Source organism: Pleurodeles waltl, chromosome 9 (genome assembly GCF_031143425.1).
Source record: "Pleurodeles waltl isolate 20211129_DDA chromosome 9, aPleWal1.hap1.20221129, whole genome shotgun sequence".
NCBI lineage: Eukaryota > Metazoa > Chordata > Amphibia > Caudata > Salamandridae > Pleurodeles > Pleurodeles waltl.
The window spans coordinates 242,184,719-242,207,546 of record NC_090448.1 but is presented as its reverse complement, the minus strand read 5'-3'; the positions used below and the strand labels follow the sequence as shown (position 1 = coordinate 242,207,546).

Sequence of the window (22,828 nt, the reverse complement as noted above, 5' to 3'; positions counted from 1 at the left end):
GAGAAGTAGGGACAGGTGCTGGTTTCTTCCTTTGCTTTTGGACTTTTGCTGGTGGTTGAACAAAGTCTAATTCCTCTTGAAAAGCCAGCTTACCTATAGTTTGCAAAGGAGGTGCAGTAATAATTCTGCCAGTCTCTTTTTTGTATATGGATTGTGGATTGTCTTTCATCCATAACCTCCAATATAGGCTGAATCTCAGTGTCCTCATCAGAAGGCCTGTAAGATTCTTGCATCAGCTTTGAGGTTTGTTTAAGTAGGCTCGAAAGTCCTTGTTCCTCTGTGTAAGAGGCTTTTTTCGGTTCAGAAGTCTGAATCTTTTTCGGTCCCAAAAATGTAGTCGGCTGTTTCGGCTCCAAAGCAGGGCGTCGAATCTTCAACTCTGAAGAGTGAGGAAGCTTACTGGAGTCAGAGGCGGAACTTTTAACCGACTTACTCGACACCGAAGTGGACGGAGGAGTGGTCTTTTTTGGCGCCAAACCAAAAGGTCGGTTGATATCAGTCTTTTTATGGCCCAAACCATGCCCTTCTGGCAGTGGGGTATCCAAGGCCTTCGGTACTTTTTTATATATAGGCGTAGGGGCAAACGTACTCATGTGCTGGCCAGCAGTGATAGGCCTATCTTCTTCCAATTCCTGCTCGGAGTCGGTATCTCGGATGGAGACTGCTGTTTGCGCCTGTTCTTCTTCCATGACGTCGAGATGCTCTGTTCTTTTCGACACCATTTCTAATCTTCGGGCTCTCCGATCTCTTAAGGTCTTCTTGGTGGTCCGGAGAAAGGCACAAATTACAAACCAGATGTTGGTCTGTGTAGGGAACCTTCACGTGGCACTGAGGGCAGAATCGAAATGGAGTCCAATCCATCAGGCTTCCACGCGGTTGGCCCAAACAGGCCTGAGTCGGGTGCACACGCCCAGAATGGCGAAATCTAGATTGCAACGCTACTATCGGTTCGAGGCTAGATGGAATACGCGATTGAAACAATACCAACGATTAAATACGTTTTCTAAGGTTTTCCGATTCAAAATCTCGGAGCAAGAGGAGACACGTCCGAACCCAACAGCGGAAAGAAAACAATCTAACAATGGAGTTGATGTCCATGCGCACTGTAACTGAGAGGAGGAGTCACTCGATCCCGTGACTCCGAAAATACTTCTTCATAGAAAACAACTTGTAACACTCCGAGCCCAACACTAGATGTTAGAAGAGCTATGTATAGCATGTGTATCTGCAGCTACACATGCCATTGAACATATATACGCACACATACACACACACACACACACACACACACACACACACACACACACACACACACACACACACACACACACACACACACATATATAGAGAGAGGGAGAAAGAGAAAGAGAGAGATGACTTGGGCTCTTCTGTTCCTGATCTTCATCTTCAGAACTCTGGGCAGGAGGGGCAGAGGTGGGAAGGCATACAGGAGAACCTAGGGTAGACCTTTATGGGAACTCTACTGTGCAAGTGTCTGGACACTGACCATTCTTGACAGTGGCAAAAGGGTCCAACCAGGGCTCTCTCCATTGTTGGAAGACACCCTGTGCGACTTCAGGTTGTAGCTGCCATTTGTGACCTGGCGTCATCCAAACTGGTGTTCAATGATTTTGCCAGGCGGTTCACAATCAAGGAGCTGCCCTAACAGGAAATCTACCTCCACAGTCAAAGAGCCTCCTGACACACTCCACTCTGCTTGCTGCAGTACCACATGGGGGTTGTGCTGTCTATGAAAACCCATACCTGCCGCCCCCTAATGGACAGTAGGGCGACGTTCAATGCCAGGTGAAGGGCCCACAACTCTGAAGATTGATTAGAAGATGGTTTATCACCAGAGACCAGAGTTCTCCACCTTTCCCAGATAACGTCCACAACACAGCAATCACACATCCATCACCATCGTCCGCTCTGGGTGGGAAAGGAAAAGGGTTTACAACTGGTTAGGTTGCGGTCTAGCAGTCACCACTGCAATTCTTGTGCAGCCTCCTTTGAAACTTGGATGACATCTACCAGGTTTCCTTGGTGCTGGGCCCTCTCAAGCTCCAGATCCCACTGCAGAGCCCACATATGCCACTTGGCAAAGTGAACAAGCAGGATGCATAAAGCAGACAGGCCAAAAAGCATCAGAGCTGCTCTCATTGAGACCCAGGTACAAACCTGAAACATCGAGGTCATAGCCCAAATGTCATGGACTCAGGATAGGTGTGCCTCTGAAAGCTGCTCTGATGTGGGACAAAGGTGCAGTGGGTGGGAAAGGAAGGGAATAGCCTCACTGGACATCTTGGAGCACCCATCTGTCTGATGAGATGGAATGCCTCCCACATAATGGGCATGCACTACTAAAGGTAAACTACAGCAGCTTGGAAGCTGATGCCACAGCGGAAGTGGATTGGGAAGATAGAAGCCCCTGGTGACCTAGTGTTACCTTCCTGATCCCCAACCCTGAATTCGAAAGGACCAGGGAGGCTGCAGGGGGGGTATGGGACCCATCAAAAGGCATATCCAAATGGGATGCCTGCACATCTCCAGAAAAACCTGTGGATTCAATTCACACATGATGACAAAGTGACAACTGCTCGCCCCAAATGACAGATAGTATGAATACTATCATGAATCACATATTTGACAGCATCCTGATTATCTTTAAAAGGTTTGAGCGAAGTAGGCCCTAAACTTTTCCTTGACTGCCTGCAAGATCTCAATGGCCATGTCCAAGAGGACTTCTGTATAAAGGCCAAGCAGGTGAACCACGTTGTCCGACCTCAAGGTCAGGTTTGCTGAAGAGAATGTTTTTTTATGGAACGCTACAGTCCTTCTTGACTCCCTGTCTAGGGGGGTCATGGGAAATACATTAAGATTCACCATGCTGGTGGAAGCTTTGATTACCAAACTCTCAGGAGTAGGATGCTGTATAGGAGAATCAGGATCGCCAGGCACCAGTCTGTGGTGTCTGGCCATCTGTCTGGCTACTGATGGGCAACAGCAAGGCTTAGCCCAAGTATCCATTACAGAGTCTGTCAGACCTTCGTTGAATAGGAGAATAGGCTCAGAGGAAGCAGTCCCAGGTTGCTGAGCGTCTGGAAGGATGTTTTGCTTAACTTCAGAGAAGGCTATTGTAGATCCAGAACTTCAAAAGGCATATCTATTTACGACAGGAAAGAAAGCACTTTCTTCAGCTGGCAGCCCATTGGAGAAAATGAAAATGAGTTACTTACCTGTAACTGCAGTTCTCCAGTATTGGTATCTTTCATAGATTCACATGCTTGAATCATCCCCGTCGTCGAGGTGGGAGCCTCAAGGTAAGTTTAAATACATAAAGCAGTAAGTCAGTAAGTTTAAAACCAGTAGGCCTTATAGGCTATTTTACAGTCTATCCACTTTGTTTTGTGAAAAGACCCAAACCTCAGTGTTAACCAATCAGGATTCAGCCCCTCCCAAACACTCCCAACAGAGGCTGAATTCCCTCAGATTTTCTAGTAGAAGTGCAAAGTTTAATATCTGTATAATAGGAGAGCCTCTGAGGGGAGGAGGGTGGGTCGCATGTGAATCTATGAAATATACCAATACTGGAGAACTGCAGTTACAGGTAAGTAACTCATTTTCTTCTCCAGTATTGGATCTTTCATAGATTCACATGCTTGAATCAGAATAACGAGCAGTAATGTTTGAGAATTAGCTAATTAATTTGACTGTCATTTTATCGTAATTCTCTAAGTGATCTCAATTACGTTAGTATACATTTATATCTATATAAGAATAATAGAAAAAACCTGTATGGCAGAAAATTATGACACAATGGGGGTGATTGGGCCAGGGTCGGCGGGAGCACCGCCAACAGGCTGGCGGTGCCCCGCAGGGCATTCTGACCGCGGCGGTTTGGCCGCGGTCAGATGTGGAAAACCGGCGGTCTCCCGCCGGTTTTCCGCTGCCCTGGGAATCCCCCGTGGCGCCCTAGCTTGCTGCGCCGCCACGGGGGATTCTGACAGCCCATACAGCCATCCTGTTCCTGGCGGTTCTCCCGCCAGGAACAGGATGGCGGTATGGGTTGTCGTGGGGCCCCTGGGGGCCCCTGCAGTGCCCATGCCAGTGGCATGGGCACTGCAGGGGCCCCCGTAAGAGGGCTCCACTTTGTATTTCAGTGTCTGCATTGCAGACACTGAAATACGCGACGGGTGCCACTGCACCCGTCGCACCTTCCCACTCCGCCGGCTCAATTCTGAGCCGGCGTCCTCGTGGGAAGGGGGTTTTACACTGGGCTGGCAGGCGGCCTTTTGGCGGTCGCCCGCCAGCCCAGTGTAAAACTAAGAATAGCCGCAGCGGTCTAACGACCGCGGTGCGGTATTCTGGAGGGAGGAAGTCTGGCGGGCGGCCTCTGCCGCCCGCCAGACTTAGAATGAGGGCCAATATGTGTTGTTGTTGTTTTGAGGTCTACAACATGTTAACAATATGAAAAAGCGTTGATATTACGACTAATTTGAAGAACAATCTTAGAGTAAACCACACTGTGATATAAAATTAGATATTAACAAGACTGAGAAACAATATCGAACATACCTTGAGTGTGGTGGTGGGATGTGTAAGAGGCTCACCTTACCGAAATAAATGTCTCAGCACTGCCTGTCCCACTGCTGTATCAACGTTACTAGTTTCCTCGAGACAATAGTGCTTTATAAACGTATGCTGGCTGGACCATGTGGCCGCTCTGCAGATGCAATGTAGTGGCACACCAGCAAAGAGTGCAGCTGAAGTGGCTACCAATCTTGTAGAATGGGCTCTCACCTTGCTGTGGAGCGGTTTACCGGCTTTTGCATGGCAGAATTGAATTGCCAGGCCAATCCATCTGGCTATAGTCTGTTTGGACACCGCATACCCCTTTCTCGTTCCGCCAAATGCAACAAATAATTGGTCAGACTGGCGGATGACTCGTGTTTTCTGTAAGTAAAACTTTAGACACCTTTTTATATCCAGGGAATGTAATGTCCTTTCAGCTACTGTTCGTGGATTTGGAAAAAAGGTTTTCAAGATGACTGGTTCATTCAAGTGAAACGTTGATGGAACTTTCGGGATGAACTTAGGATTTGTTCGTAGGATCACACCGGAATATGTAAATTGGAGGAAAGGCTGTTTGACAGTAAATGCCTGAATGTCGCTGACTCTTTTGGCTGAAGTAAGAGCTAGTAGTAACGCTGTTTTACATGAGATGAATTTTAGATCGGCTCTGTGGATCGGCTCAAAGGGAGCTTTCATGAGCTGCATTAATACAACATTCAGGGACCATAACGGCGGAGGTTTTCGAACTGGTGGGAAAACACGAAAAAGGCCCTTCATGAATTGTTTGACAATTCTTCTGGAGCATAATGAGACCATGTGTGGTGATCTACGGTACCTCGATATTGCTGCCAGATGCACTCGAATGGAGGAGTATGAAAGTCCTGACTTTGCCAAGAGCAAGAGATATGGAAGTATCTGCTCTGGAGGAGCGGAAAAGGGATGTATACCTTCTGCTGCACACCATATACAAAAACGTTTCCATTTAAGTCTATAGGTTTTGTTGGTAGTGTCAGCTCTAGAGTTTGCTAAGATGTCTCTACACTCCGAGGAAATGTTGAGATTTAGACACTCATTGTATTCAAGAGCCAAGCCGACAAATGAAGAGATGACAGATCTGGATGCCTGACTTGTCCCTGGTGCATCGTCAAGAGAGTCGGACTCTGTCTGAGTTGCACATGTGGCTGTTCGGAGAGCATTAGGAGCTCCGTGTACCAGACCTGTCTGGGCCATCTGGGAGCTATGAATAGGAGGCAACACTCCTCCGTCTTTAGTTTGTTGATGACTCTCGGAATGAGCGGGATCGGAGGAAAAGCGTAGGTATAGACCCCGGACCATCTCATCGAAAACGCATTCCCCCACGAACCTTTCTGGGGAAGCCACCTTGCGTAATACTGGCATTTCTTGTTCTCGAGTGTGGCAAATAGGTCGAGGTTCGGTTTGCCCCATAATAGAAAAAGTCGATTGAGAAGTTTCTGGTCTGGCTCCCACTCGTGATAAGGTATCACTGTCCTGCTCAGGGTGTCTGCCAGAACGTTGGTTTGTCCTGGCACATGCTCCGCTTTGAGTGAAATATTGTGCTTGATGGCCCATGTCCAGATTTCTTGAGCTAGCTGCGAGAGTTGTAGGGATCTCGTGCCTCCTTGCTTGTTTAGATAAAACATGCTGGTTGTGTTGTCCGTCCTGATTAAGACGCTTGAATTTTGTAGTTTTGGCAAGAAAGCTTTTAGAGCTAAGTGTATCGCTTTGAGTTCTAGGTAACTGATGTGGAGTTGAACCTCTTTTGCATTCCAGGATCCGCTGATTTGCAGGTCCTGGCAGTGTGCACCCCATCCTTCGAGAGAGGCATCCGTTGTTACTATGTAACTGGGTGTTTGATGAAGGAATGAAAGTCCGTTTGACAAATTGGTTAGTGTCGCCCACCAACTCATGGTGTTTTGCATTAGAGGTGTTATGTGAATCTTGTCTTCGAACGAACCGTTGACCTGGGCACATTGTATGTCCAATTGCTCTTGCAGGGGTCGCATATGGAGCCTGCAGTCTGGGACTAGCGGAATCAAGATGAGATCATCCCTAGCAATGATTTGTAGATGCGGACTGAAACAAACTTTTTTGTAGAGAGTCTGCGTGCTAAGGAGGTTAGTTTTTGTTTCCTCTCGTGAGACGGGTACGCTTTGTTGTGGACCGTGTCTAGTATTGCTCCTAAGAAGTTTAATACTTGTTTGGGGTGAAGCTGAGACTTTTGGTAGTTGACTACAAACCCCAGGCTGTTTAACAATTGAAGGCAATACGAAATCTGACGTATTACTTGCGGCTTTGAGGGTGCCTTTATGAGCCAGTCGCCCAAGTAAGGAAAAACCTGGATACCCGACTGGCGGAGATGCGCTGCTACCGGAGCCAACATTTTTGTGAAGATTCTGGGGGCCGATTTGAGACCGAATGGGAGAACTCGAAATTGGAGGTGCATACCACCCACTCTGAACCTGAGGAATTTGCGGTGGTTGCAATGTATGGGAATATGAAAGTAAGCATCCTGGAGGTCTAGGGATGCCATCAGATCTCCAGCATTTAAAAGACGCAGGACATCCTGAAGTGTTACCATCCTGAACGACTGTTTCTTTAGAAACTGGTTTAGTGCTCTTAAGTCCAGGATGGGGCGCCAGTCCCCGGAGGGTTTCTTTACGAGAAAGAAGCGGGAATAGAATCCTCTGTTCTTCTGAGAAAAAGGGACTGGCTTTATCCCTCCTTTGCCCAGCATCACTTTTACTTCCTTGAGGAGTTGGTTCATCCTCGGGGGTGGTGTGCCCGATGGAGGAACAGTTGGTGGTGTTTGCGTGAATTCTAGAGTATGACCTCTAGCCACTATATCGAGCACCCATCTGTCTGATGTTATAGCCGCCCATTGAAGGAAATAGGAAGTGATGCGACCTCTGACCCTCGATATTGGTGGGGGGGAGAATGCTGGAATGACTGGCGGGTCATTGTTTTCTGCCCGTGTCTCTTCCTCGGGCAGCTCCTCTTCCTCTAGTTGGATGTTTATAAGCTGCAGTCGGTGGTAACCTGTAATGCTGCTGTTGCTGGTGGTACTGGTGTTGTGATCCTGTGGAGGAAGACTGATACTGGGATCTGTACTGTTGGTATCCCCCTCGAAAGGAGTAACCTCCTCTTCCCCTTGCTCCACGAAAAGGTTGCTTTTTATATTGAAGGGTACCTAGAGATTTTGCCGTATCCGTATCCGTTTTGATGGCCTGTAACATGTCGTCGACATGCTTCCCAAACAAACTCTCACCATCAAAAGGCATGTCGAGAACGCGACTCTGGACCTCCGGTCGAAATGATGTAGCCTTTAGCCATCCTTGCCTTCGCAGGACTGCTGCGCTAGCCAATTGCCTGAACCCAGTTAGAGAAATGTCTATTGCGCGGTCTATAATCTCTGCGGCAACCCTTTCTCCCTCCTGCAACACCTTTTTTGCTTCCACCTTGACGTCCTCTGGCAGGAGATCCAAAAAAGCAGACATGTCTGCCCACATTTGGCGATCATATCTTCCCAGGATGGCAAGGGAGTTAGCCGCCTTAACTTTAACCGCTGCTACAGAGGAGATTTTTTTACCAATGTTGTCTAATCTCCTCCCCTCCTTGTCTGGGGGAGATGCTATAGGCGCGGAGGGGGTTTCTGGAACGTCGCTGCGCTGCCTGTGATATTACTGAATCAGGTTTTGGCTGTGACACTAAACAGGCTGGAGAATCATCCGGGGCCCTGTACTTCTTCTCTAGTCTTGGCATTTGTGAAGGCACTGTTGCAGGATTTTTCATTGCTTTCAAGCCTTCCTGCCATAAGAAATCTACTATGGGTATCGCTCTTACCGATCTCTTTGATGGCTCTTTGAAGTCGTACAGAAAACACTCTGTTTCATGGGAGACAATTGAAAGGCCAAAACGCTTTGCCGCTCTCTCTATCAGATTATGAAAACCTCCTATATCTTCTGGAGGCGAATCTACTGGACCTGCTGGAGGTGGAGATGGTGTGGGGACGAGATAATCATCCCATTCACTAGTCACAGAATCTCTTAGCTCACCCTCTTCTCTTTCGTCGTCTGACGAGGGATGAGCTTCCTGCGTTTGGCTAGTTAATGGTATGCTAGCCTGTGGTGTTTCCGGAAGACTAGTAGTCTGGGTTTGACGAGGTGTCTGGTAGCTTTCAGGTCTAGGTGGCGTGGTCTGCGTTGATGGTGGAAACCTTCTATAGTAGTCATTAAGCATATATTGTAGGTCCGCCACTAGTGTGCTAGGCATGGAGAGGGCCGATTGTTGCTCTGCCTGTGGGTAGGATGTTGAAGCATAACTAGGCTGGTAATGCTGTTCGTCTTCATCATCAAAATCCTGGCACTTGACATGGAGTTGAGACGGGCTACTCGCTGCCCCAAACATTCCCTCGTTTTGGGAGTATGCGTCATCATCATCATCATCTAAGAGATGTTGTGGGGGGTATGGCAATACCTTGCTTGGGGAGGTATGCATTCGCAGAATATGGGAAGCTTTGTCCCCCATGGTGATAAGTGAAAGAGGTAAGAACCTGGTTGAGTCGTCCTGAGGATAAGGCAGACTAGTTGACGATTGGTGCGGTGGAGTACCCAGGAGGGTCGATGGTCTAAACATTGGCAGTGCTGTGGACGATATGCTCGTCGACGGTTGGACGGATCCTTTGTCGGTGGTTCCTTCGTCGACGGTGTCTTCGTCGACCGTTGTTTCATCGACGTATCCTCTGTAGGTGCCGTCGGCGGCGGTGTCTTCTTAAACCTCATTGAGAGGTGCTTCATAGACGGGAGTGCCCTGGTCGATTGGTGGACCCAGGAGGCCTCCGCCATCGACGATGTGTTTGCCGACGAAGCCTTTTTAAATATTTTTGCCGTAATTATCGACAACACTGTAGTAGATGTCACCGTCGACACCGTCGTCAACGGGGTGGTCGTCAACGTTTTTTTCTTCTCCTGAAGAGACTTTTTCCGGCTCTTTCTGGGGTGACAGAGACAGGGATGTCTTTTTTTAGATACTTTTCCTATGTAAAGGCGTAGTAGCTCTGAATGAACCTTTTTTGGCAAATTTTTGTATGTCTCTGAATGGGAAATATCCTTATTTGTCTCAGTAGAGACTTAGTTTTATCTTTTTGGCCACCTTCCTTGGTGGCTCATCAGACACTCTCCCTCTCTCACCTGTTCTTTTCTGAGGGTGAGAAGCATGAGATGACGCTTCACTTTCGTCTGAGGAAGGATGTTCCATGGCTTTCTGCTTCTGCAGCCATAAGAGAAGTCTACCCTCACGGTCCTTGAGGGTTTTTTGACTAAAGGTGCGACAGATCTTGCAGTCTCTCACCTTGTGGTCTGGATGGAGGCAGTAGATGCATTTCTTGTGGGGGTCATCAACATGTAGTCTCTTCTTCCCACAACTGTCACAGTCTCTGAACAGACCCTTTTTTGTCTTTTCAGACATGATAAAGCTGTAAAGCTAGTTTCCTGACAGAAACAATTTTCAGTCAGAAATAAAGTAAACTGAGCAGAGCTCAGGGAGACTCCCTTCACACGACGTGCGGTAGAAAATCTGAGGGAATTCAGCCTCTGTTGGGAGTGTTTGGGAGGGGCTGAATCCTGATTGGTTGACACTAAGGTTTGGGTCTTTTCACAAAACAAAGTGGATAGACTGTAAAATAGCCTATAAGGCCTACTGAGGCTTACTGGTTTTAAACTTACTGACTTACTGCTTTATGTATTTAAACTTACCGTGAGGCTCCCACCTGGACGACGGGGATGATTCAAGCATGTGAATCTATGAAAGATCCAATACTGGAGAACAACCAGTTATCAGGGTAAGTATGAGGCCTACTGGCTCCTCCTAAATCCATGTATAAACTGTCATCATCGCAAGGTGGTAAATCATCCCCATCGCCACCACTGTCATCCTCGGGTGATGATAACCTCTGGTCAGAATCAGAACCAAAAAAGTTGACAGAGCTTCTGAGGATGGCTCTGCAGTAGAGGGAGTGTATTGATTGAGTAAGGTTGTACAGGAACTAGGTGAACTGCAGTGGAACAGGAGTGCAACCTCTGTTTCGGTCTAGACAAATTCAGCTCACTGATGGACAGCACTGGATCCCTCTCCAGCATCTGAGACATCACGACCAGTGATGATGAAAGAGGAACCAGCACAGGTCTCGGACCTAGAATTGAAGTCAGCACTTGAGTCACTGAGCAACCCAAGATAGGCTCCAGGGGCTCAGATGACACTGAGGAAGGGATCCACAAAGAGGTCCACTTGGAGGCCTCTGCAAGTGCTTGGGGCCAGAAGGCATGTCAGACTGAGCCAAAAGTGTGCAAAAAATACACAGCACGATCTCCATAAAGACCTTCATTTGTTACAGGGTACCGGATAGTCAAAGGAACTCAGGGCACATCAAGATCAACTGCAGAATTGGATCCTCAATCAGGACCCGGGAGCGAAATTGACTGGCATCTTGACACCCTTGCAACTCCTATTTCGATACAGAGTGGTGGCATGAAGCTGAGTTCCACTTCGACTTATGTTTCCTCATTGATTGGGATGACAACTTATTGGATGACTTGGCAAAGAAAACCTGCCACAGGATCAGGTCTGCACCCTCGACTTGGAGCAGGTCTCGAGTGAGAACTTCTTTCAATGTTCGGTGACATAAACCTTTGCTTTTTGGTCACAGGTCTCGTTTGAGTGAATGAGGGCACACTGTTCGTATGGCTTGGAGTTGTGCCCCAAGACCAAACACCAAAGGCACACCTTGTGTGGGTCCGTTAACAACATCAGTTTTTGACTTGCACAGCATACTGTGGGCCCTGTAGTTTTAGCTGGGGACGTCATTCAATTGCATACTGCATTTCAATTTGAAAAACTCCTCAAAACATACCAAAAAAGAGATGGATCTGGATCCGCACTTGAAGGCACGGAAAGGAACTGACATTAGAGCCAGGGATGGCGCTTAAATGCAGCTCCACTTCCCTTCAAACATAGCCAGTGTGGAGCCATGCAACGTTACCTAGCAGGGTGTGGAAACACTGCTGTGAAAGTCTTCTGATTCTATTATGCCACCTGGGAAATAACTGAAGGTGGGGAATCTGAGGTAGAAATAGTCATCAGAAATCATTAGTAATTGAGCTGTTTTGATTGCACTTGCCTGTGGAAAGAGAGGTCTCTCCTCCTTTACTTTTTTCAAACAGTCTGCTACAAGTCTCTTCATAGCTTTGGGACAGTTTTTGTACAGTTTGCTCAGGTCCGGAGAAGCATATCCCCGGCCAACCATGAAGATTATCTAGACAGGGAGGCAAAAAATATGAAAATAAGCTACACACTCTAAACACATTCATATCCAGATGTTTTACGCATATATTTTTTATGGCACATTAGGCACTTTTTCTGATAGAAGATCGAGTAAAATAAATACTTCATGAATTGCATGTGTGAAAAATAAAGCAAACATCCATTTTAGTACAAAGAAGCATATATTTATATTAATTTCAATTGCTTATGAACTGGATGATATGCAAACAGAAACGAAGTAAAGGTGGAGAATTGTGTAATATTTTTTCCACTAGTGCCTCAAAAAGGGGAGCGGGAAGGCCCATATGTTCCCGGAAAGATCATTACTGGCATAGCAGAAAGGCAGGCTTTTAAGCAAGACGTGGTGTGTCAACTGAATGAAGCATGGAACTGGTATCAAACCATATTTATTGAAACATCATGGTATATTATGAAGCTAAATGGCAAAATGTATGCTGTCAAGGTTACTGTCTTGCTTGAAATTAATTTGTGAAGAAAGAGTGATCAAAGGATTTTGACAAAAAGTTTGGATTAAGAAACAGAATGCAGCTGTCCACCCAAACCCACGCAAGATAGAAATGCCGCAGCAAGTTGGGCACATCAGTTTAAAATAGTCTCTCGTCTTGGAAAATCCCCAAGAACTATTAAATGATGCATCCTCAATTTGCAGTCCTTGAACGCCAGCAGACACAAGCTGGATCCACATGCCAACTGCCAATCTAGTCACAGTGGCAGGCAGAGAATCGATTACGTTGGGGCTTTCACCAATCCCACCTCCCATACATGGGTGAAAATAGCTGGAAACTATTTCCTGTGTGAGTGACATACAACATATACAAACATGCTTGGAAACAGTTTATCAAACTTATGACATATTAAAGCTAACCATAAAGCCTTTTCCCGTATGGTGGCACACAATTCTGTGACAACTGTAGGAAACGGTTTACATCTACTTAATCCCCTTGAATTTTCGTGTTTGGACTACCTGGATTTTAGGGGCGAACGCAAAGTGTGCCGTCCCTGTTGTAATCTCTCTTTGGGCTTCTAACCACGCTCATGTCATGTCAGTCACTTCCACTGGTTCGTGGGCTTGCCTTTTAAAATCTGCTTGCTTTCATCAGTGAAAGGCATGCATACGGCATGCCTTTACCCGTGTTTATCTCTCCTCGAGCCCATTAACTAACTACTGAAAAACATAAAAGACTCAATGTTTTCCGTATGGTTTCTGGACTACTTTTTCCTTTTTTTTTCGCATCACGATCTCGCTGGGCAGTAGTTGAGTGCTTTGCATGACATTGATCCTGTTACATATGTAATTGCACTTTTGACGGTTATATAGATAATTTCACTTTTGCCAGTTACAAGGATAATTGGACTTTTGCTGATAGGTTTCACTGCGAGCAAACTTTTATTTCCCTTTGTGTGTCTGCTTTGCACTGATGCCTGCCGTTGGCTCGCTTATGTGAAACTTTTACTTTTCAGTTTATATGTCAAGAAAAGTCCAGTTAGTTATGGGAAACTGTTTCACTTTTCATTTTCAATTTATGTGGCACTAAAAGTCCGGTTAGGAGTTTACAATGCTAATATCTGTAACTCGAGCAAACACGGGGCCCATTGCATTGCAAATGCTTGTTTAATTTTACTGTGAGCGAGTCTCTCAATAAATTCTGGGAAACTGGATTGATAACCACCTGCGTCTACTTTTTAAAATAAGGTTGCTGCTGCAGAGCTAGAGGTTCGGGGCTGGTCAGACGAGATGCAAGGTGAATTCAATCTAGCTCTTCAGGGATTGAATTAAATTGTGAGTGGGCATTCATAGTGCAGGACTGTAGTGCTCCCTGAAAAGGATGGGTGCTCATTGCATTATACCTTATGTGCAAAAATCTGTGCAACCACACTTTTTTGCCCTAATCAGGCCAATAAATTCTGGTCAGGTATCAACTTTAGGGAAAACATATACAGTGACTGTTGATACACTGTCACCTTTGAGATAACTGTGTCTTGTGGCACTTTAAAAACTGTCATAGCCATAATCAAATTCAGGCCATTTTCTCCCCTAGTGGGTTAATTACGTTAAATAATCTGCTCCTCAGCACGAAGAACAAAACCCACCCTACACAATGGAGCCATTAACAGTTCTTTGTCCTGTTCCTGGGAGTTGAAGGGTTGGGAAGGAAATCTATATGTGCTGCTTATCTCCACACACTACCCCTGGCAAGGGCAAGTCCAGCCCACAGAAACAAAAAAGGAAGGCCAGACTTCTGTAGCCACACACGAGGGGCTCCCCACTAAAGTTGTGATGGGAAGGAGTCAGCCAGCTGTGTCAGTTGGGGTGGTCTTTTCATAGACCACTTGAAGTAGCCATCTTAAAATGCCCCACAATGTTGAGCAGGAGGGCTGGGGCAGGGATGGAGTGATGTGGCTCTCTCAGACTGGGCAATGGTGGGCAGAATTTTCCACCTCCCCTTGAGAACCCATGCACAATTGAGTGGGACTTGGGAAGACACTTGAACTGGGTGTGTGACACAGGAGTAATGCCCATCGGGAAAAAGCTGCCACTTCACTCCAACTGGCACGCAGGACTAGGATGGATCTATCCTGGCCAGTGGTGCCAGTCCTTTTATGCACCTAAGATGCAGCTGGGCTAATGGACTTACTGAGGAACCCTTGAGGGCTCTCCTGAGATGTCTGTGGACTAGCCCTTTACTCCGCTGACAGACAGCTGCTATTCAATTAGCCAGGAGGCTGTGAGACCTGGGGAACACGGCATGATCCATCCAGAGATGGTTTGTTTGTGAACTGCCTTGCCTTTCTTCACACCCGCAAAACCAACAAAAGTTGATCGTCCTCCCGATCGATGTAAAATTATAGCACTTTTTTCGGGTTCAGATGGTGGAGTCTCTCCTCTTCCTTGATAGGATAGGGAGCAGTTTGAGGGGCAAAAAAAGAAGGCAATGTGATGGTCTGCCTGACATGAAAAGATGTGACTATCTTTGGTAGAAAAGAGGCACAGGTCCTAAGGACCAATTTGTCTGAGAAAATATTTGTGTACAGGGGATGAACCTTAAAGTGCCTGCAACTCACTAACTCACTTCTGATGGTCAGCAGTCTGAGGGCAGCTGTGCATCGGCTCAAATGGTGAACACATGAGAAATGTGAGAGCTAAATTAAGATCCCATTGGGGCATAATAGAGGGTGTAGGGACGAAATATGCTGCAAACCTTTTGGCAGCCAAAACATGGAGGGACGCCTGACTGCCAAGATAAAGATAAAGATAAAAACACTATTTCAAACCACTTCAACTCCTACAGGCTAACCACCGCTTATTTGGGGGGAGAACTGGTTTTTAGTCTATGCACAGCATGTGTATCTGCAGCTACACATGCCATCGAGCGGAAAATGTCACTTACCTAGGGTACATCTGTTAGTGGCATGTAGTGCTGCAGATTCACATGCGCCCTCCCTCCTCCCCGGGAGCCTGTAGTTGTTGTAGTGCTCACTTCTACATATGTGTATATATATATATATATATTTGCATGGACATCTTATTTACTTCTTATATATCTATAGTTGTACATGCACAATCTTTCACTCCTTGCTTCACCCTTCTGCGGGAAAACAACCTAACAAAGGAGTTGATGCCCATGCGCACTATCACCGAGAGGAGGAGTCAACTCGATCCCATGACTCAAAATAAGACTTCTTTGAAGAAAAACAACTTGTAACACTCCGAGCCCAACACTAGATGGCAGACTGTGCACCACAGCATGTGTATCTGCAGCTACACATACCATTGAACATATATATATATATATATATATGTAATATATATATATAGCAGTATTTCTATAGCACGGATCAACATCAGGGGGCTAGTCCTTTCAGATTACTTAAAGGTAAAAAGACTTGTGCATGTGTTGTGTCTTTGGTGGCTGTTAACTTCAGGACAGCGATAGTGGCAGAGGATAAATAACAAGCAAAATGAGGCAAGACCTCGAATATGATGAGCTACGTTTTAAAGTGGAACATACAGCTAGACTGTGTGTTTCGTGGAGCGTTGCTGTAGGTAATTCCTACTACAATGAGCCTGACAGTGAAGTGATGGCTAACATTAATGCTGTGAATAAGGGCCTGATTACAACTTTGGAGGAGGTGTTAATCCGTCCCAAAAGTGACGTTAAAGTGACAGATATACCACCAGCCGTATTACGAGTCCATTATATCCTATGGAACTCGTAATACGGCTGGTGGTATATCCGTCACATTTGGGACGGATTAACACCTCCTCCAAAGTTGTAATCAGGCCCTAAATCTCTTGGTAAATTGGTGAAAGATGAGAATGGTAAACGTCAGGCTCGACATTGCTCTAAAATGGGATTTCGAAAGGGTTACAAAAGTTACCATTAATGATCGATATTTAACACAATAGACCACCCCAGATGCTGCTGGAATGATAGTTGAAACAGTTGGGGTTACATGCATGAATGGGATTGTATTGCAGCAAGAGTTAAAAGTGGTCTTACTTCTTGGTATGTGACAGAGTCTGTGTGTTGTTTCAAGCAGTGGGGTGATCCAATATTTTGGGGATCATACTTGAATAATAAGAGATGCTCAAAAAGCTTCAGCCTGAAACATTCCGAAATGGTCATCATATCCCCTGGCCAAATATACACCACTCCATCAACAACATCCTTCTTTGGCAGCGATTCAAAGTTCCCTTGAAAGTATAATAAAGTATAATTCTTGTTGAGCTTATAATCACCTATCCCCCCACCCAGTGCTGTGGCAAAAGCAAAAATAAATCCATGACCAATTAAAATAAATAAAAGTAGAGATTATTCTTCACCCCACAGAATACCTGGGAGACATGACAGGATGAGCAACCCACTGAAGCCTGACTGCTAATCGCTTTGTTTATTTAACCATGACACTCAAAAAAAAAAACAAAAAAAAAAAAAGAATACTTTACGTACCTCAGACAAAAAGATAGCTGTACCAGACTACTGGATCTGCTTCATCAACTTCCCATATTTGTGCACACAGCTTATTTATTGTCAGGCAGCTGCTTCATAATACTTTATTGGCAATTATGTGAATGCCCATAAATCTGGAGATCTGTCTCTACACCTACATTCTGCCTCACAGTAAAAGTCCTTAATAATGAAACACAATGTCCCCCTGACATTCCCCCAAACCTGTTGTAGGTCGATCATTCAAAAAGGCTCTCATTATAAAATAGGGATTAGCAAACCCATCGGGTCGCACTACCTATATGGAGTGCCGTGTGGAGCGCCAGCTTCACAACAATCCATCGAATAAAGTGAATTACTGACGCATCTATAACACAAACCTCAAGGTAATGGTCTTTTATTAGGTGGGTCTTTAGCTGTGCTGGCCATTTCACCACCTGCATCGCAACAATGATAAAATAAAGAAACATATACCCGCTATACAAAAGAAAAAAAAATTAACAGGATGTGTGCACCCTCTAAGTTTAAAATAAAAAAAGAAATGCACAACAAATGGGAGGCGGGCATGTACTGTGCATATCGACATGATTATTCATGCTGTGTTATGCCCAGGATTGTGTTGCTTATGTTAAAATAATAAAATGTTGTTAAAAAAAGGGGGAGGGGGAGGGGGATGGGCGGGTCAAAAATACCATCAAAAAGGAAAACGTCCAGATTGTTACCTGCCCCAAATTATCAAAAGGAAGGTGCAGTGTTGCCCTTTTCCAAAATCAAAGAGTAAAGGAGAAGAGCAGCATGAAAAAAGGTCACAGAGCAGAGAAACGGAAAACGCATGTGCTGCTATTATCAACCCTATTGGTGGACTACCTATCTAGCCGACATCTGATGTTTTAATGGACAATCAAAATACCACAAAGCATGGCCATTGGTATCCAACAAATTGGGAAACTGGGGAAAAAATGTAGACTAAGTAATGCTACTTAGAAGTGAGAGAAAGAACATTTATATAGTTTTACAAGTGTCAGATAAAATTGAGCATTTAATGTTTGAAGGAAGGTATTCTAGTGTTGTGCAAGCAAACACTACAGTATCTATATTTAGCACCATTATTATAATAATACTTAAAAAGTATATAAATTAAAAAAAGAATGAAATTATAAAAAAGAAACCACAAACTAAGATCAGACCTATACAAAAGCATAAAATAAACATGAACACTTCGAAATAGTTGGGAATGAAAAGAGGTGGTCAAGTCAACAGAAACCAAAAGACCATGAGAACAACAAGTGAAAAAAGCAATATGCATTAAGGACAATTAAAAACATTTTTGGGGAACAAGATGATTATACCACACTTTTGGAAGGCACATCAGTCATTATGAAGCAGTCACACCAGGAACCTGGCCTTTCATACCACAATAACATACTTTGAGTGTGTTAGATGTGCTTACTCTGCTTTGTGTTTCTGAAATTGACAGATTAGCACCGTTGGAATTTCTTATCAGTCTTAAAAAACACACACAGTGTTAATACACACCATCTCAGACTACTTGCTTGGTTGCTTGCTATGCACATACATTACAGAAAGGCGCAGTAATGTACATTTTGTCCATTCAGGATGAGTAATTTTTGACCAGAGGGTTAACACTGCACGAGAAGAGAATCGCTGATCACTTTTTATCACATGGACTGCTGACTGTTACGTTTCATTAAAAGTTGCATTTTATCTCCTACATTGAGTATGTAAATTAATCTAATGCACGGAACATCTTACATGCTAGGCAAAACCTTTACTCTTACTCAGAAACATAAACCATGTCCATCCCTACAAAGAAGTGTCCATCTATTTAAAATGAATCCCCAGGCCTCAAATAGAAAGGAAGAACTTTACCAACCTGTGTAGGATAGACCAAGTAACAAAAACATGTTTCAATCCATGAGATTTTACCACCTGCAACTACACCATCTTTTATTGATTAATATCAACAATTATGGACTTGTGATAACCCGTGTTTGCACTACAGCAGGTAAAACTGTAGACTACAAATTTTATAACCCATGCATATGTAAACTAAAAACCACGTGCTCAAGAAAGAAAAAACAAAGCATTGCAAGGAGGTAAAACGTGCTAAAAAAAGTAAACTGAAACTTGTAAAATAGAATCCCGAAGCAAGGGTGGAGAGAGCCAACCAAAAAAAGGCACAATAAATGAATATGGTAAAGACAATGGAAAGAGGGTATACCTGCGACTCAGAGCAAGTAGGTGATGCGGTCAACCAACGCTGCAGAAAAAAGGAATTCAGGGTTGAGTGAAAGGATGAGTAGCAACAGGAACTGTATTACACATGTATACAATGAAAGTTGTAGGGGCCATGTGCACAGAAAATATCAAAGTTGCCTTGGTGCACTCACAACATGTGATTTGACACCAGTGGACGCACACAAAATGCAAATTTAGGTTTAGACTATGGGTGTGCTAGTTTTTTGGGATCCCCTTCACAAACCGCTGTTTGTACAGCAGTTAGAATTCCGCATTGTGGGCAGTTTATCGTTTCCGAAATTAACAGGTATGATAATGCCTGCACCCTTCCGTAAGTATTATGTTTCCTGTGACATCCAAATGTTTGTGTGGTAAACACAGAACCTGTAATAGGTGCAATTTATCGAGCATAATACATTACAAAAATGTTTCATTTTCAATAGATATCCTTTTATCCCTCCTGGGCACTTGTAATCAGTGCCTTCTCGAAACCACGTTAACCCCGCCCTTGAGCTTTGCAGAGTGGAAGCTGAAAGACAAATTCCTGTTTTAGCGCAATGAGCACTGCGTGCACAGATGTAAATATACATACAATGCGTTTATACTGAAAGAAAGATAATCACACTTATGAACACTGCTTCACTATAAAGTGTATATTTCTTTAAATAATTATTTCAAAGTACTAAGCAAAAATTGTTTTCATTAAGACATGCAATACAAACAAAAAACAGTAAAACTCACAGACTGAAAACAAATGCCCAGAGCAAAAAAAAAAGGTATTATTACACTGTTAGCCAAAATTATTTAATTAAGCTATTTTTAAGCTCACAAACAACCCTGTAGTCTACTAAGCTCCAATTTTTAAACGGTCAATAGTTTTGAGCAGGGAGGCCCTCAGTAGCACTGATGTTCCAACACCTCTTGAGCTTTTTCCTATACTTATAGACAATGAATTGTGTCCTCTATGGAAGGAGCGCATTCCATTGGGCAAGAATCATAGCCTCTACGGGACTTAAGGAATCAGAGGAACGTGAAACTGGCCTTGATCAAGAGACCGAAGGATAGTACCATTCTAACTTTCCAGCTAATGAACCTGGGAGCACTTCAATAAATGAATCGATGCAACATACACATGGCTTAAGACGACTCTCAGCTCAATGTGCCGCTAGTGCAACTTTCCTTCAGTAAAGTAAGGACAGAATCAAACTTCTGGCACCTTGATCAAGAATTCGGAATAATGTTGATATAGGTGACAATACCAATTTCATAATGCTAAGTCTGCCTTGGGCAGAACAGATTCTGTAAGATCAGTAAGGTTCACAGTTTGTCCTTTCATTTGAGTATACAGAGTGCTACAATGGCAGATTCAGTTTCATGAGGGCAACAAAAACACACTTGGAAATCATGGAGAAAAATATTCTCTAAAAGGTATCTTCGCAGATGGTTTGGAAAGAGATCATTGAAGGTATGCTTGAAACTGTCAGGGGTTGCTGCAGGTTCTAGTAAATAGTTCAAGATGGCCATTTTGTATAGATCACTGTGTCTGCAAGTTTGCCCTTGTATTAATTTGTTTTCAGTATGAATTACCATGAATTGTCTTCTGCTACCTAGACACAGAAGCCTTTTATTCATAAATGAAACATTTCCCTCCAGTATTTCTTTTACATTAAATGTGTTAAGTGAAACTTCTCTACTGTATAGATCCAGACAGCTATGCAGAAAGACACATTGGCTATTTCCCTTCTATCACACTGCAGGTGTGCTTCTAACACTTAAAGACCGGTGTAGTGCATAAAACAGTGTTCTGATTTAATTGATTCTTGAGCGTTGGCACTGGCTGAAAATATGTACAGGCACCTACCCTTTGTAAACTACTTTGAGTCTGGCCACAAGTAACACCACTTTTTCTATTTTCAACACAATATCTCCATTGCAAATAAAACGAAAAACTTTTTTTGTAATGGTGAAAATAGGAAATCATGAACATAAGATTTGTGACTACTGTAAAGGAGCAATTATTGGTCGCAAGAAAGAGTTGACCAGGTGTATGCAATTTAAATTAGAAACAAAAATCCAAACTTAAGAAACTCCCAGATTAGCACAAAGATCTTCACTATTCAGTTGGATGCTAAGAAAGGAACCATGATAAACACTGCCAGAAAAACCACTGAGAATCCCATAAATTCCACTGTCATAAGACAGTAGTACGCCAAGGAAGACGGAATTTTAGTGACCAAAACATTGCTATGGACTGCTTCTGAAATTACGGAAATATACAAATTTGTTTAGTGTCCAACCAGGGTTCTAAAGATCAATCAACAGGACAATCCATTTATGTACTGCACAAACACAAATAAACTCTTTATTCTGGTACCCTTATTTGAAAGAAGTATACATTTAAACAGATGGCAGTGGGATGTTCCAATGCAACATGAATTAAGAGCCCATGTTTAAATGATGCAGACAAGAACAGGACTTCAGGTTCTAATGAAAGTACATAATTGAAAAATAAATCATGGATTTAGCTTATTTAAGTATAAACCAAACATTATGCAAAAATTGACAATTTAATCTCTCACAGAATAGCTCACCTGATCTCGGTTTCTGATATGTGAGTATGGTAACTCTCCAGTCATCAGTTCAAATAACACAATACCATAGGAGTAGACATCTGATTGAAAGCTGAACGGGTTGTTATCCTGCATCCGGATAACCTCTGGTGCCTAACATGAAGTAGGAAAAGTAGTAAAGCTAAGTATATAATAGGTCATCAAATGAGGTAAGGAGTAACATTCAACCTGTTCAACAGTCATTGGTATTGAACAGAAATAAAGGTGTCTATGTAAATTTGCCAGATATCAAGTTAAATATATACATACTTATATATTAAATGATGAAAATAAATAGTTAAAGAGGTTCTAAAGACACCTGATAGGGATTTTTGCTCAGCAATGTAGAGTGTGTGGAATTATGTTACAATGCAGAACCTAACAAGTCTCCAAATTCCCCAGAAGTTATGTAAACACCACTCTTGCCTTTGTGCACTTATTCAGCACCAACAATTCACCTCAAAGCTACTTCACAGAAAGAGTGCCTTAGACAACTGAAACTACTCGGTACTTACCATTTCACTCAGAAAACATATGTCAGTACATTCAACTGAAACAAATGAAAATTGGTCAGAGTACCTACGTGACTTCATTATTGACCATAAAAGTATTTTAAAGGGGGTCTTCAAGCGCCATCTGACAGCCACTGCAGAAACTTAACAAACAAAGTAAGCCACCATACACTTAGATTTTCTTTTGGAAAACTTCCAGTGCTTTGGTCTGGTGCACATGAAAGTCCACTGCAGAACAACTGGACTTCATTACTGAACAAGGTGCAAAAATCTCTTTTACAAATATTAATACATGCCTCACAGTAACCATAATTAACAATAGTAAGTATACAATTGTTGAATTTCCATCTTACTGTTAGTAGACAACTATACACTTAAATGTCTATAAAGGCTTTCTAATCCTTGTTGTTAGAACATATTTAGGTCAATGAAGTCAGAAAGTGCTATACCATTTGGAAGAGGCTATTTAAAACTGTGAAATCATAGTTGTATATGGATCTTCTCTCTGTAGGTCACTGTTTTCTACAATTGTTAAAACATCTTAGCAAGCTGTACCTTAATTCAATATGGA

The 22,828-nt window shown here is 43.7% G+C and overlaps 1 protein-coding gene across 2 annotated transcripts in view; it reads right to left on the bottom strand.

Annotated features, from left to right (window-relative positions):
- Positions 1–22,828, bottom strand: part of RAF1 (Raf-1 proto-oncogene, serine/threonine kinase) — a 363,516-nt gene that overhangs the window by 20,209 nt on the left and 320,479 nt on the right. The window contains exons 15-17 of one of the 2 annotated variants that reach the window (XM_069206643.1): positions 21,728–21,859; positions 19,120–19,158; positions 11,765–11,899 (exon numbers count right to left, since the gene is read on the bottom strand). In XM_069206643.1, the coding sequence (XP_069062744.1) occupies positions 11,765–11,899; positions 19,120–19,158; positions 21,728–21,859 (306 nt within the window). The remainder of the gene's footprint in view (positions 1–11,764; positions 11,900–19,119; positions 19,159–21,727; positions 21,860–22,828) is intronic. The other variant, XM_069206644.1, reaches the window with a different exon arrangement.